Raw genomic sequence first — 17,464 nt, 5'->3', positions numbered from 1 at the left:
GATTTCTAGAAGTTGAAACCGTGCTTAGCTACGTTTACCACCCAGACACTTAAGCTCCACCAACTTATTAAATACTTCAAGAGTTTATCAGAGCCCTCATACTGCATGCAAAACCAATACATGGAAGTGGAAGCTGATGCTGCAAACAGCAGTATCACACGCTGATAAGGTATTTGATGCAGTCATTTGCAGTCTACTAAATAACTGTTAGAATTAAAAAAACAAAACACCAAAACATGGAAAGAGAAGAAAATATAATATGCATTATTTATATACTGAATCAAGTTTTATTTGAAATGTCTTTTGTCCTCCTGTAAAAGCTAGCCGAAATACAGCCACATTAATTATATATAGCCCCATGATACTGCATTATTTCAGTTAAGTGCTAAAACACGCATTTACTCACTAAGGACAAGAGACATTAAATTTTTTCTATCTATATTTCAATGACAATCATGACATAAAAGTATTTTTACTTCATTAAGTATAGATTTTGCTTATAGTGATTATTCCTAAAGGAATTAATTTTAAATATTTGCAAAAGCACCACAGTTGCCAGACATCTATAAAGTTTAAGACAGTTTATTAATTAGACTTAAATTTATTTCAAATATTAAAATGAACACTGAGGATTAAGAGAAATCTTACATTTAGATTTCAATATGTACTTACTAGAAAACTCCTTAAACTAAACTGTAATCTAAATAGCACGATCAGCTAGCTCCATTAGGATTCAGTCAAGCAATACAATACAATCAATTTGCCATTACCAGAGCAGCTATACTGCTTCAGAGGCACTAATGGCTTTACCTTGCAAATGGCAAATAGTTTACCTTTTCCTTTTCCAAAGGGTTGAGGAAGAGGTGGTACACAGAAGAAAGGGGTTTAGGAAGACCACCTCCAAAATACAAAAGGAAGAAGAAAGTCACAATTAATAGTTTATTCTCTACAAGACAGGTCATGGTGCAAATACTCTGGTAATAACAGATTGACAGCACCTAGTACTGCTGACTCCTACAGAGCAAGAAAAATAGCAGTTTAAAAAATTCAGAAAGGTCCAATAGAAAAAATTATTTTTTTTACCACCTTTAAAAACAATATGTACCTTACTGCAATATTCATTGTACGCCATGAGGTTCAAAATCTAATATGTTAATCTTTGCAATTAGTATTTATACTGCTGTAGTTTTCAAGGCCACTGTCTCACCAGCTTCCCACTGAGTAGTGTTTATTTAATTTAAAAAAATCAACCTAATACTAAATCTTAAATAGACCCTTGAAGTACTTGCAACATTCCTATCTAATTAATTTCCATTTAAGTGGAAGTAGTTAAATTTCTAAGCAAGCCATTTCTAAAAGAAGATCAAAACATATTTTCTTCTTTATAAAGAACATGACCAACAATAAGAAAATGACTAAAAGAACACAAATAAGGACCGTGTTATTTACATAAACTTCAGTAAGCTAAGTAAACAAAAGCTCTAAGTCTCTGAATACAGTCCAGCACTGGACCAAGACAGTTCTGTCTTTTTCCTCTGGGGAGAGGAGGGATGGAGGGAGGAAGGCAGGCAGAGAAAAACAAAAGGGAAGACACAAAGGTAAAGCTGCTTTTGAAAACTATGGTCACAGATGTACAGAAGTGTATTTGGCCATAGTATAGCAATTGTTCTTGCTAAAAAAGGCCATCTACTATCATATATGGAAGTTCACACAGTATTTTTTCACCTCTACACATTCTGAGTTTTTTGTTTGTTTCTTCTCTGGAAAGCAAAACAAAAAAACTGCTGGAAGAAATTATTTGAGCAGCAGAACAATAATCTAGAAGTTTTGTTTATTAATATTAGAAAACTATTTTCCAATTACCAACACTAACAATTTCAAATGATTAGTTATCTGTTATCTTGCCACACAAGGATTTCATATTATAGATTATTATCAGTGCCTCAACAGAAACCTATCAGTTGCTACTCTGGATCTTTACGAGATTATTTGTACATCCTTTCTTGCCTCAAAGGGCTTTTAAAAACAGAAAATGAAGCAAAGTGAGAAAAACACTTCAGTCTGTTGCATAATCCACAGTTCAGCTGAAGTTTAAAATCACTGTTAAATGCAGATATTAATGTAGTTTCATTTTCTTAATCCCACAAAGCCTATACTCATCAAACAAAAGAGCAGTACAAGACTTACGCATGTAGGGAGAAGTGACTGAAGGAAATTCTGGATGTAAAGGTAAAAACACATGACTACAAGTCTAGCTTCTGCTCGTTTTATTTAAAGGAATCTTTCTTGTTTGATCTGAAATCTCCTCAGTGTAATGTGAATCCACTAACTACTCTGGATCTCTCAACTATGCAATAGGACTATCTGTGGCTTCCAAATGCCAAACATTACTTCTTGCAACTCCACAAGGCAACTGAAATTTCTTAAATTTCTTAAGACTGTCTCCTCCATTCCAAGAGAAAACAGGCGTGTAAATAAATATGCTTAGTAATAGTAGCTATCGGCTAGAGGGCTAAGGAGATGACTCTTGTATATTACTCCCCTAGGAGCATAATCTCTTCAATCTTATACGATGCATAAAAGCAGTTCTGACTCAGTTTGATCAAAAACATATCTGTTAAGTCTCTAGACAAGAAACTGGATGGGATGACTAAAACAAACATGTAAAATTTGTTCTTTAGATCTAGGTTGTTATTAAACTCAATTAAAATGTGAAACTGCAGTATTAAATCATAGCCACATTGTGTGAATTAAATCATAAACATGGACAAATGTTTTATCATTGAAGGCTTTTATACTGAGGGCTCTGCAAGAATCCTAGCATTCTAACTTCTCACATTTTTCAGGATGCATTAGAGCTCTTGGCAAGATCTTTTTTTAAATAGGATGACAGTCAGGAAACGACTAGGTAGAGTTCACAATCTTATTCCAAGTTCGAAAATAATTTGCTGCTTTGCAAAAAAAAAAAAAAAAGTTGACAATAATGCTGTGTCATCACTACCTTAGCCCATACCAAATTTGCTGTCCCCTATAGCCGTTTCTATAAATTTCTCTTCTTTCATATTATTGTTCATTGTGACTACTCAGATATAATCAAGAATTCTTGATTTTAAGCAAAAATCCTGACTATGGCCTCTTTTTAGAAGACGTATGTATTCAACATTCCCATAGAGAGGTATTTATCATTTCTACCAATGGAAGTTAACTTTCTGCACTCTTACTCTTACAAAGATACAGCATGAAGCTATGTTCTTGAGAATAGTCAGGGATTTCTCTGCTGCTTGTTTCATTGTTGGCTACATCAAGTCCACATGGAGCAAGTTCTGGTTAGTTACAGGTTTTCACTGTGTGAACTACTACTCTGCAGCACTACTGTGTACTACAGCTTTATTTGAGGCTTCATTCCTAGGCAGCTAACCTTCAAAAATACTACTGCAATAGTTTAAGACAGGAAGCAGTGGCACTTATACTTAGATGGACAGGGTTTAGCATCTACTGTATGATTTCTCCTTGCTTTTTGAAATTATTTCCAAAAGGCTCGCTTCCCTTAATAGAAAGGTTCTTGAATACACACTATCAGTCTCACCATAACACTCACCAGAAGTCACTTTTATTAAGACATTAAATTAGTTTCATTTATTAGCAGGTGTGTTGTACAGCATTCATAAAATCTCCAAAGCAAGCCCTGGGATTTCATAGTGAAGAATTTCAGAGCAACTGGTACTCAGGATTTTATTCTGCTGTAAAGCTGATTTAAGATTTTTTCCCAATGTGATAAAATTAAGAAAGTTGTTATTGTTTGACAGTGCCCCCTCACTGGTGTTCACATCTAGGGAGAATACTAGTCTCCTTATTAGCTCCAAAATAGTATCTTGGCATCCCTATGAAATGTGGGCTACTCTCAAGAAGCGGTGATCCCCCAAATTAGATAGGTCTTTCATAAATTCTTGCTTTTGGTCTTAAAAAGCAAATTAATCTCTTCCTACTCGCCCTCAAACAGTTTAGGCCTATGAGACTTTCCTAGCCCCCACTGGAAGTTCAACACAGAAACGTTGGTTCTCTCCCTCCTGGACTGCCTGACTGCCAGTCTTCCTTAACTAAGCCCTCACACTGTTTACAGTTACAGACACTTCTCTGGACATGCCATGCCACCTTTCAGCATCTTGCCAGCAAAATATTTACAAACGAAAATACAGTTTAATAAGAAGCCTTCTGCTTATGAAACAAAAAGCCAGAGTAGTGTCAGTAGTTTAAGTTAACTATACATAAGTATCGTGGTAGGTTCCAGCAGAATCTTCAGGCTAAAAACCCCTGCCGCAATAATGTAATATAAAGTTTGAATTCTGCATTTGGTTTTGTGCATTTGTTCACCTAGAACCTGAATATCTGGATGGGCTAATAAGTTTCCCAAAAATTGGAATAACATATCAAAGGCACACTCAGTCTTTCAGCAGAATGTATTCTATTAGCTTCTGTGAAAGCTCAACAAATGTATGTGACTTTTCAGTTAGCAATTTCATAGCTGCATTCCCATTAATCACATGGAATAAATCAGTTTATTAGTTCTGTAACAGAACCTCAGCTCACTGGCCTAGTGACCATACCCAGAAATAGCAGAAAAATCAGATTTCACAGGAAAGCATGCATAAAGATAAAGCAACACGTGATCATCTAAACCAGATAAACCAACCCACTCCAAAAGCAAGAGCAATCACTCCCCTTGTTTTTCCCCTCACCCCACAAATGACATGTTTTTCCTTACTGTCATAGCTACAATAAGCAGAAATTTTATTGAAATAGTTTCACTGTTGGCTTGCTTGTCCTGACAGCAAGGGCAGGAATTTCATCTTCTCTGCACATTCTGCTAGTGCCTTTTGGGATCTTGTCAAAGATTTTTTATTATTTATTATTTTGTTATTAGTAAGTCTCACCATTCTAGGATAGCCACCTTCAAGCTACATAGGTAACAGATGGTACTCTGGATTAATTTAAGCCCTGTATTCATGCGAGGAACTGAAAAAGGGACTGCAAAAGCTAAGAACATGAGACACTGAAGATTCTGGTGCAGAGGCAAGACACAATAGGTGGAAGCAACTCCAGTCTTCGTTTCAGGCATAAAAAGGGATGCAATACATACTTCATAACAGGGTTACAGGATGTACATGGATGTATCTAAAATAAACTTGAAGATAATTCTTTACTGTTCTATTGGCAAAGCACTGCCAAAGTATATTGAAAAGTATATACCCCAATCCAATCAGTTCAGAGCATCCAAAGACTTCCACTGGTAGCAGTTCTATGCTACAGAATCAGATATATACACACATATCTTTCTTTTTGAATGCAGAGCAGAAAATGACTCTATTGTGAAAGACTAACCTAATTTATCCGACTAGTGCAGAGGTAGTTAAAAGACTGCCTATGTGTTTCATGCTTTAAGGAATTATTTCAAATCTCTAGATGGCAGGTAAGTCTGGGATGACAGGAGGCTAGATTGTGTGAGCTGAAGTATCTCTGGACCACGTTGATGTATGAAAAAAAGAGTCCCCGAGCAGGTAGGTCTCAAGATCTGCCAAATATTCTTCCACTCCAAAAAGAAAAGCAGACAGCTGTACCTGCCATAAAGTGGATCAACATTTATGTGCACACAGAGACCTGACTAAACCATGGTAAAGGGAAGTCATTGCTTTCAATCCTAACCCCCAAGAAATCTAAAGCAGACAATTTGACAAAATTTTACTTGAAGTCCAGGTTCACTGGGCATGGCTTTTGTTGTGGTTTTGTTTTTCAGTTGGGTTGGGGGGGGGGGGGGGGGGGGGGGGGGGGGTTGGGGTTTTCTAGTTTCCATGGATGATTTACATGTCAAGAGAACAGAGGAAGCAAGGCAAACCTGTACTCAGGTCTTCACACTATTATTCTGACAAATAATGATCTAAGCTGCAACAGTTATCACTAAAATATACAGACCCCGGAAACTGCATAATTTATGGTATCAACAATTAATGAGACAATTTGTTTCACGCTGGCACTAACAGCACAGCACAAGTAGAAGGTTCTTTCACCAGTGGAAGAACTTCTATCCCAAATAGAATCCAAAGCAACTGGCATAGCAAGTTTCCCCAAGAGCTTATCTATCACATATCTGCTTCCTCCCAACCACAAATTATATTAGTTGGTCCAATAAAAATTGTTTCTTCTTACAAGCCTCACATCAGCCTAGACAAAAGTCAGAACTCATCCACTTGTGCCATTAGATACCCGAAGTGCCCACAAGCCACGTGCCAAGTATGTCACAGTAAAAACAGGTGTACTGCTGTGTACCCCTTTAAAATAGAATGGAGGTTCACCCTCATAACAGAATTTTGAGATAAAAGACTGACAAAACCATAAAATTTTAAAGTAACTTTACACTGTTAAGTCTTACATTTCTAGGAGATTTTTCTTGAAATTTTATAAGCACAGCTGACAACTGCAGGCAAACTCGAAAGTAAATCTATTTCAGGCTGCAATTCCACTAGTAGCCGAGTTGACCTAAGTGACCTTCTGCAGCCAAAAAGGAAAGATCTCTCTCACACTTCCATCTCACAGTTCCACAAATGGATCTCGTGTGAGGTGGCCTGAAACTTCTGCTGACATAGAGAGTTAACCAGTTTTTGAAGAGTGATTTGGAGTATCACCTTAATTTTCTTGTGGTTTAGTGAGTTTAGTCAGTTCAGACTTCTATAAGCAGAGCTGGAAAGAAACAACCCTTCCTTTCAGCTGCTAAACTCCAAGCTTAGCTCATACGGAACCAGGTTTAAACTTTAAAATGGCCTTTTACTAAGGGAAAGGGTAAGTAGGCCTCACCTGAAAGATAACGTGCTACAAAGTACGATAGATACACACATCGAGAAAGATTTGGTATTTCTAAGGCTCAGGGTGGAGCCCTACATTCAATCTGTATTAGACACTGCTTTGCTTAAATAATATGAACACCTGCAAATATAAATTTCTGACTACGTGGGATTTGAAATTTTAAGAACAGTGCTTTTCCTTCTCCAGCACAGAAAACATACAGTGCTGTTCTAACAGGACAGATTCATGTTCAATATTGTTATTTCTCTAACCATATTTTCACAATCACAAGTATTGATTTCTACAGTGCAAGATTACAATACATGTCTGACCCAGAGTAGCAATGCGCACAGATATGAAATGCTGTTGCACTGACAGGCATGTGTGGTCACTTGCAGCAATCTTACAATTTTATGTCTACTTTAAGTAGGCTTTATGTTTGATCTGGCATAAAGCTTACCCTCAATGCTCTTTGAACAGATTTGAACCAGCAAAGCAATTTTACACTAGATCAGCATTTTATGCCATAAAGGTGTGAAATATTCAGTGTAATTTTAGGAATCCTAAAGCATGACCTCAAGCTTGTCAGGATTACAACTGAAAGTTAGTTTCCTTCACATTCTTGCTCATCTTGTCCTTTCTTACTCCCTGAAACTGATTCTCCACCCCAGGCTGGCCTTACCAGACTGCTTACACGGTGCACGATGAATTCTATAAAGGGGCAGATACAGGCTGAATTTTCCAAAGGAGGGTAATTTTAACCCAGACTGGTTCTCCCCATTCAGTTCAACATACAATCCTACAAGCAGCTGCAGCTCCACAACCACCGGGACTGCCCGTGAGCAAAACTACACTGTATCTATGGTTATAATAAATTATTGAAGCTGAAGACTGAAAAATGTTTTAATACATCAACTGTACCTGACAGGATTTTAGCAAGTCTGAGCTGACCAGACAGCTAATGGTTCAGCATTTCTAAACCTCTAAGTGTAATTCTCAGCATGTGAGATGAGAACAGCAAAGTGCAAGACCAGCAGTTCACTTCTCACTCATCTCTGTAGCGCTCTTTAGGAGCTCATAATGTATAGCTTAAATAATTGAAGTAAGGTGCAAACTAGAGGTGAAAAGCTTCTTTTATGTATACAAAATGTTTTGAAGCAGTAGTAATCCATATCCATCTTCCAAGTAAAATCCAAACAAAGGTAAACATGGATATAACTTTAAAGCCTTCTAGTCTTCACTTAAAAAAAAAAAAAGACATTGAAAGTTGTAGTATCTGAAATATAAAGACAAAAAAAGCCAGATATCAAGTTTCAGATACTATAATCCTCAGGAACCTCAGCTATTTCGTGATTTTCAGAACTATGCTTTGCCTGTCTCTTCCAAAGCATTTTCTGATGTAAAATAGAGTGCAAGTTATCTATGTGACTTCAGAAAAATGCAGATAAATAACACACACTTATTATGAAATGCACAAAAATGATGAGAACTATTTGCCTCCTATTTTTGGTACAAAACCATACAATATAATGTGTAATACAGGCAAAAAAAATACTGTATTGCTGAAGTTAAAGAACCTGTCTTTAAATGTGAGGGGAAAAAAAAAAAGTATGTTTACCTGTTGCTTCTGGTACGCAGTGTTCGGGTTAATTTTGGACTCCAAAAGAAGAGAGCCTAGAAAAAAAAAGTTCCACTTATTTACATGTGTACTAGAATTTCAATCTCAACATGAATTTTCTGATCGCTCTTCCTCAAGTATGTATTAACACCTTTCCTCCCAACAATAAGCCTGTTAAACCCATATCCTACACTTTCTATTTCATTTTCCCCTCAAAAATATTGTTCACATAGTACAGAACATTCAAGAGTATTTTGAGGACTGGAGTTTTAACCTCTTATTCTGAGAAATTACTTTTCCACAGATATTTTTTTTATTATAAACTCTACAAAAAATAATCACATAAAAAGCATCACAACTGCACTCTGTAAATCACCTACAGTTGTTTTGTACAAAATCTGCTAATCACATGGCTAACTGTTCTCAAAGTTTAGCTAAAACCCTTACATTATTGTGCTGGAAAGCATATCTAGAAACCAATGCTTACAACAGCAACCATTATGACTGCAAGTAACACCACCAAAACACTCAGACATGATAAACTTAGGAACAACGGTTTCACAGCAGCTTACACTGATTTAAGACATTAGAACAGCAATTCCATTCTCATGTCTGTTTTCTTGTCCTTCCTTTTGCATAAGCATTACTGTTAATACCTGTCATGTTTAAATGGTTTGGAGGGTTGATCTAGGTCAAAACAACCCTTAAAACCACTTTTACTTCTGGTCCAATCATTTCCCTCATCCACCTCGCTGCTCAGCTGCACAAATGCCAGTGCATGAGGGACTCTTTAAAGCCATGACTTAAACTTACATACCTGCAGAGCTTCACTTAACATACATGAAGAAGTACTGATAAATTCACCTGCATGATCAGCCTTGTAGTAGAAACCATAAGGCTGCAAGCACACCCTTGAAAGAGACACTTCTCCATTTATTTACCTGCTTCACTTTTTTTTGAAGAATAAAGTCCAAACTCTAAGAAAAGTCTCAACTTCTCAGTTTCATAGCCACAGTTAGAAGGCAGTCTTATATTTATATTACTATAGCATTTGCCAAACATCCCCACAAAATCTACACTAAAGAAAAATAAAAAAATGCTTCAACCACCTCAAATACAGAAGACTGAGAACTTTAAGACAGGACAAGAAAACTAATTACTTGGATTTGAAAAACATACTTGGAATCAAAAACTATACTTCCAAATCTCACAGCAGGATCAACACGTAGCTAGTTTTCACCATCTGAAGAGTATATCCATTACAAAATCCACAGCAAAAAATATCCCAAACCGAAATTTGTTTAGCATCCTCAATCTCATCGGTTATATTTACAAAACAATCCCACTCTCCTTTCAAGAATTACTAGGTGTTTACTAGGAAGTAACATGTGGAAGGGTCATATTGCGATCAGTCAAAATAAGACTGATTTTGATTGAAAGGGACCTCCAAAGTTCACCCAGTTCACTCCCATCACCAAGCCATCTTCAACTAGATCAGGTTGCCCAAAGCCCCACCCAACCTGACTGCAAACATTTCCAGGGATTGGGCATGTACCACCTCCCTGGGAAACCTGTGCAACGCCTCACCAGCCTCATCGTAACAAATTTCTGCCTTATAGCTAAGTCTGAATCTATCCTCTTTCAGTTTAAAACCATTGCCCCTTGTCCTGTTGCTGCAGGCCCTACTAAGAAGTCTGCTCCCATCTTTCTTGTAAATCCCCTTTAAGTCTTGAAAGGCTGCAGTAAGGTCTCCCCAGAGCCCTCTCTTCCCCAGGCTGAATCCCAACCCTCTCAGCCTTTCCTCACAGAAGAGGTGTTCCACCCCTCTGATCATTTCCGTGGCTCTCCTCTGGACCCACTCCAACGTCCATGTCTTTGCTGTGCTGAGGACTCTGGAGCTCGACACAGTACTCCCAGGTAGGGTCTCAACCAGAGCAGAGAGGCAGAATCACCTCGCTTGACCTGTTGGCTATGCTTCTTTGATGCGGCCAAGGATTCGGTTGGCTTTCTGAGCCGTGAGTGCACATTGCCGGCTCATGTCCAGCTTTTCACCCATCAGTACTCCCAAGTCCTTCTCTGTGAGGCTCCTCTCAGTCCCTTCGTTTCCCAGCCTGTATTGATACCGGGGGTTGCCACAGTCCAGGTGCAGGACCCTGCACTTGGCTTTTGCTGAATGAACCTCATGAGGTTCACACAGGCCCGCCACTCAAGAATGTCTAGGTCCCTCTGGATGGCATCCTGTCCCTCAGGTGTGTCAACCACACCACTCAGCTTGGTGTGATCTGCAGATTTGAAGGGTCCACTCCATCCCACTGTCTGTCACTGATGAAAATGTTATGGTGGGGGAGGTGAGGGAAGAGACTTAACAACAAGATCACAAAATCTTACTTGCTGAAAGAGTGGTGTATCACTAAAGAACTACGTAAGTATCGTAACAGTTTGCTGTCTAATAAGAAAGGTTTTACTTTGTGAATTTAGAAGCTTTATCAAAGATTTTTATATTCATTAGCTTACTGTGTTTGTGATAATCTGATACAATAATTTTTTTTAATTAACAAAGCAACTTACATGTGATGTCTACTTCTTTCTAATTTCTAAGTCTGTTCTACAAGAAGCAGCCTTCACTAATGAAGCCGGCTTGAGAAGCTATTGCCTTGTCTCAACTGCTCTTGCATTGAGCTGTTTACAAACTCAGACACAATCCAACAACAAAACAGAACTAAACAGCCCTCAAGGGAAAACAAGACACAATGGAAAAGCAGTCTCCCCCCAAAACCACATATACTATCCTTTCTTAAGAGTTCTTCCAGTTTTCTAACTTGCACCAGCTCTGTGAACAAAACTGCTTGTGTGCTCAAGTGCAGTAGCATAACTAAAAAAAAAATAAAAAATAATCACAAACTATAGAGCAGGGCAGAGAAGGAAAACATCTAAGATAAGCTTTACCATGAATCCAATACACTGCAGTACTTGGGCCACAGTCTCAAGCTTTGAATTTTTGGGTCTGCCTAGTGAACATCTAGGAACAGTATTCCCTTTATTACAATCATCAGTTATAGGCAGTATTTCACTTCAATCTTACTTTCAGTTTCAAAGGCTCAGCTTCAACGACAAGTTTCAGAATATTATTTTGTCCTATTAACTTAGTTGACTAGGTTCTAGAAAGTCTTTACTGTCCAGAAATACTTAATACCATCAAGTATGAATTAAATAGTTAGATTAAAAAAAAATTAAAAGCAGTTGATAAACATTTTGACTGCTAAACACAGATCTACAGACAATGAGATCCTGAAATTAGCCGAGTATCACACAACTTGAATGCCACGTTTGAAAAACCCCTATTAAAAAAAATAATATTGAAGACAATTGAATGCAGACATTTCATCTTCCAGGCCAGAAGCAGACACTAGAGAATGACCTCTTTACTAGACTTATTTCTTCTTCTCTGCTAAACCTGATGCTTGCAGGAAAGACAAATCAAGCCTTACAAGGCTTGACTTGCTTCTCATCACTACATGATTCAACTTACTCCTCACTGTAACTAGAAAAATATGAATTTGGAGATAGAAACATGCTGAAGTGTAAATTCTGCTCTACAACTAATAGCTGCCCCAAATCCATCCTTCTGAATAATCTGATGCTCCATTTGTGCAATTTGTTCACCAAAAAGGGTTCAACAACTCAAAATCTGTGACTATTCTACTAGTTAGTTCAGTGGGTTTACTTTTGTACAGTAAGTTTTACAGATTCAGGCCCCTTCCTGGTATGAGGCAGTCTCTGTTACTTGCTTCTGGGAACCAGGCAACAGAAACACATCTGTAAAATAAATTCATCAGAAAAAGTTTACAAAAATCTTACATACTGTAAATAAAAGTTCTTCTCCAAAGTCAGTATCAGTACTGATTCCTAAATACAGTTTAAGATGCTTACTCTTGCATTTGTCATAAGCAATTACTTTCTATGGAGGTATTTTTCTCTTGGTACTATACTAAAATACATTAAGACTATCCAGTCTACTTTATAAAAATACGCCAACAAAATCTTACCTTCATTGACACAATGACTCTACTCAAAGTTAGGTAAGACCTGAAAACTCACCTTAATACAAGCCATAGTTTTAATAAAGCCCTGAAAATTATGCAGATCTAGTTATTTTCTAAATTATAGCCTTGAATGAATTTGTAAAGGTAACTGCAAAACAGTGGTGCCAGAAAGTAACATCTAAAACCACCTATAAAGATGAAAATTGATTTGCAGAATTATGTTATTTGCCACTGTAATGCCATATAGCACAGCTGGGTTTTTTTGTTTCTATAACACCACCATTCTGTGCTGTGAAAGGAATGTGTGTATAGGGAAAGACTTGCTCAAAACAGACTACATACAGATATACAACGCTATTTTCAAAGACAGTTAAAGAACATCAAATATCCCAATGCAGTAGTCTTAAACAACAAATCTGAAGACTTGTTTACGTGTACGCATATGGAGGAGACCTGCTGGTATGAGAGTGCTCCTCTCCCATCAAATTATGGGGATCCTTCCTCAAAAGCAGAAAAGGTACAGTGTTGCATGACCCTTCACCAATATAAACATGTTTAAGTAAGTTTCAATTCAAGAGCTGGTTTTCCCAAGATACACTCAGAGGTTTAAGTTCTGCAGTCACTTCTGCTGCTACTGAATCACAGAAACTTAACAGCTGAAACAGAACTCCAAGAACACAGTCTGCACTCACAAGTGACTATTCTCCCATCTAACACACATTTCTGAAGGGTTAAACCCAAATATTAAGGAGAGGGGAGAACCAGGAGAAAACAAATAAAAAAATTCCCCCCATCCCCCATGTTTCTGGGTTGTTTTTTTTCCCCTCATTTTAACCTAAGGTAAATATATAGCCACAAATTTCTCAGTGTTGCTTTCCTAAAACTAACTAACTAAAAGTAATCCTTTGAGTCTGAGCAAGGTAAAGCAAACTTAAGCCAAATTCTGGCTAAGCCTTCTGCCAGTATTATGGGGCTACTGATACCTAGTCTAAAGAAACAGCAGAGATGTAGATGTCTGCCCTGTGGCAGAAGGCATTAACATACAGAATTCAGAAGTGGCAAACTACAACTTCTGAATAAAAGTTATTAGATAGTTCCTAAAAGATAGCTGGCAAATATGGCCTCCAATGTGGGAGTTCACTTTGGCTTGTCAAGAAGTTTAGTTACAGGACTAGTAAAGTTTAATTAAAAGTTTAAGCCTTCAAGTTAACCGAAAACAGTTGAACAGAAAAGTTAATTTTAGAGGTCTCTTCAGCCATCTGGGCTCAGAACAACAAAAGTGATATGAAACCATGCAGTGAAAAATCTAGAAGCACACAGACATTTTAAAAATTAAGCAGGCCACAGCAGCCTAAAATACCATGTGAGAAACAGGTCATAAGAAATCAAAGGCTTATGATTACACACAGAAACTCACATGGAAGGTGACCCTTGGTAAAACAAGAGTTCACTACTGCTCTACTGCAATTCAAGTAGAATACACTGTTACTAGGAATCACACAGAGAAACTTCAGGGTTTCAAGTCAAAAAAGTTAACAGTTAAGTGGCAAAAAAAAAAATACAATTCACTGTTTCAAAGATTAACCTATCTGATCTGAAAGCAGTGTATGGCATTTCTGTACTATAACAGATTACACCAAATTGCCTGTAATGACTCTTAGAAGTTCAGTGCCTGCGAGCATTAGACATCCCAGATAGCAACACAAATAGCCCATCTGCTCTAAATTCTTTTAAGATGTTAATAAAACTCTAACCCAAGAAAAATAACTCCACTCCTACGTATTTAAAAAAAAAAAAAAAGCACTCTTACTCAGTTATTACTTTCGTTCCAGATGACCGCTTACCTTGGACTTGGTATACTGATTGTAGCTCCCTTATCTGAACACCCTGACCCTGTCATAAAATCTCAACCACTTGTAAAGCACTTAGGAGCTACACCAAGTCACAGCTGTGCAATCAAGAGACTGAACTATGTGCTAGCCCACGTGGTCAGCCATACGATTCTCTGGTAAATCTGCTGTTGTTCTGTGCACAGCCAAACTGGCCCTTTAACAGGAGTGGGAATTTCCCATACACAGCAGGAACTACTGGTAACATCCCCTCGGCATCCCCCACTCAGGAAACTGAGCCTTCAGCTTCAGGCAGATCCGGAGGTTTTCAGTCAGCTTCCTGGAGTAAGTTAGTAAGAACATGCCAGCGTGCACAGGATGAATCTCAGCTCAAACCTAGGAAAAGCTGGTTTAGAAAAGGAGGAAGGAAGACGGTTTCATTGTGGAAGGAGGAGGAGCTGGTGAAGAAAGACAGTACAAGAATGCAATGGAAACATGGAGGCAAATCGTGTATAGGTCAGGCTCCTACTTCTTTTATGGTTTTGATAACTAGAGAGGAAAAAAATTAAATCACAGTCAGCTCCTTCATTTAGTTAAAGCACACAAGGGAACACAGAAATTGAGTGATGCCGAAAACACAAATCTTTTTCCAAACCACTTGCTCACATGCAAAAATTACTATATCTGCCCTCAAAACCAACCCACAAACAACTGACACCGGGAGTAAACAAACGATAAATCAAGTTTTATGAGGCGTTTACATAAGCAAGTTAGAAAAACCAGCCTATAAATAGAGTGCACATTTACCCAGGACTGATATTGCATACTAAATTAAGAACTTTAGCTCTGTATATTATTCAACACTCTTGAAGTACATGTGTGCTGTTTGAGAGAAGTATAATGTGTGTATCCTATTAAATATACTTCTGTGTATTAGGTGCTATTAGTAAGTTCTGCTTTTATTAGAGTATCTTCACTATGCAACACAAAGTAATGTCTTCATCTTTGTTTTGGGATCAGCTATACTAATTTGTATTTTCCTTCTTACAGATGTTCATTCAGAACAAATAAGCTGGCAACAGCAGTCCAATTCAGGTTCTAGCCAGTTTTAAGCATACATATTCCACTGAAAGTCAATAACTGGGTTTTAGTTTGAATGGGCTATTTCTTCACAGGCATGTTATGAACTGCAGTTCTTTCACTTTCTTTTCATAAAAAAAAAAACGAAAAACACCACAAAAAAAACAGAAAATTGTTTAGTGTATAGAAGACATGATAGTTTTTAAACCTAAGCACATCAGCCACATAGGACTCTACCTACAAAAAAAATAAACTGTTAATTTAAAATTGAATTTAAAACCTAATAAAAGATTAGCCTAAAAATAACCTTTCTTTTTACCTCACTCCCGCATGTTGAAATTAAACTAAGTCTACTTCCATTTTGAATGTTTTCTCTTACACTGTGATGTTGACCAAACTAGAAATGCATCTTCTTCAGTGTAAAATAGATAAAATCAAGTATTGGTTTAATTTTTTACTGTATAATCAAGAAACTACAAAACCCCGAGATTCACACTTATCAATTATCAAAACCCTGCTCAGATGAAAGTTTGATTCATCAATATCAGTTTATGATCTTTGTACTTTGTCAGAACTTTCTCAAATAGTAAGAATTAATCATTCTCAAGTTGCTTTTCATCCTAGCTCCTAAAATGAAAAAGCCAAATAAAGAAAATCACAAGGTCTGTTGACAGTCACAAGCTATAACTAGATCTACAAGTCACTAGATACAGTAGCTATGTATCTGATGAAGTAATAAGTTGTGCACCGACAGACTTAACTAGCAAAATGGTACATGCTAGATATGGCAAAGCATATTTTAAAATCTACTCTGATCGTAGCAGCCATGAACTCACTCAATCAACAATCCAGACTAGCCCAAACATGCAGCTACAGGGGTAGATTCTGCTACTCAGCCTGTACTACTGTCATATGTTGTCAAAAATGTGAAGGAAGTTGATAATGTATCATTTTAAACTGATTTACAAGAAGATCTAGAACAGCTTAATGACTAAGAACCACCATTCCATAAAAAAAAAATCTGAAAATGCTGCTCTGTCCATTGTATTGTCTTTACTACTGTAACAACTGTACTTTAATAACTGTTGACAGCTTTTAAAGTCTTGCATAATCCTTGCTACCAAAGAAAGGGGGAGGAGGGGGTGTTAGCCATACAATGACTTTTTAAACATTTACTACTAAAAAACATGATCAAAGTTTTGAACAACAGCTTTCATGAGTGGATCCTTTCCAGAAATATCTAAGGAAGGATACATCACAATCACCAGTTTTGAAATTGAAATACGTTGGGAACCCGGTGATAGAACACTAGATACATAAACCATACAAGACTTACAAGACCTGAACGTATTTTATACGCAACACTGTGTACTCGCTATGAACCAAGCGCCTACTATGCATGCACTTCATGGCAACCTTCCATTTCTTACCCTTGGCCTAACACGAATGAACTACGGTTAGTGCCTACTTGCTTTTAAGAATCGCATTTGAATTACGCAGCAAAACATTACAGCAACAGAGACAAAGCTAGGCCCAGCTCCTTTGCTGGGTAGGATGAGGAAAGAGCGTACCTTCAGACACACACACTTACCATCACTCTCTGCCCTGACTAGCAGGGACATGCCCTTGAGCCTCTCCACGTAGCAAGAGGACACATGCCCTGTGCCTCGATCATCCCACTGGCGGTCCTCATTTAGCGTGTAAACCTTCACCCTCCGCCGGGTGTCAGTCATCCTGCCGCCTGCCACACCACTGCCACCACTCTGGCTTGCAACCGCTGGAGGAGCAGGAGACTGGTCGGGGGCTAGGCCCCCCTCAAAGGAGGGGAGCAGAAAAGAAGGTAGCAGCCCCACACGGGCACGCCAAGCAAGCTCTTCTTACTCCTCTTCAGTGCTGCAATGGGATCCTCATTATCGAGGGTAACAGAGGACTGGGGGGCGCAGGGCAAGAGGGGGAACAGGAGGTGAAGATATGAAAGGGGAGTCGCTCCAGGCACCGTCAAGCGCTGCACAAAAGGCGAGTGAGCCTATGCAGGGGAGAGCCGCAGAGAGGAAAGAGGC

At 38.0% G+C, this 17,464-nt stretch overlaps 1 protein-coding gene across 1 annotated transcript in view; it reads right to left on the bottom strand.

The window, feature by feature from the left end:
• Positions 1-17,161, bottom strand: part of PPP4R3A (protein phosphatase 4 regulatory subunit 3A) — a 43,119-nt gene extending 25,958 nt beyond the window's left edge. Inside the window, exons 1-2 of the mRNA XM_037394284.1 lie at positions 16,996-17,161; positions 8,453-8,508 (exon numbers count right to left, since the gene is read on the bottom strand). Coding sequence (XP_037250181.1) covers positions 8,453-8,508; positions 16,996-17,137 — 198 coding nt within the window. The 5' untranslated portion in view covers positions 17,138-17,161. The remainder of the gene's footprint in view (positions 1-8,452; positions 8,509-16,995) is intronic.
• Positions 17,162-17,464: the final 303 nt, after the last annotated feature.

This window comes from Falco rusticolus, chromosome 7 (genome assembly GCF_015220075.1).
Source record: "Falco rusticolus isolate bFalRus1 chromosome 7, bFalRus1.pri, whole genome shotgun sequence".
Classification (NCBI taxonomy): Eukaryota; Metazoa; Chordata; class Aves; order Falconiformes; family Falconidae; genus Falco; species Falco rusticolus.
The sequence above is the reverse complement of the archived record's forward strand: the minus strand, read 5'-3'. Positions and strand labels throughout refer to the sequence as shown.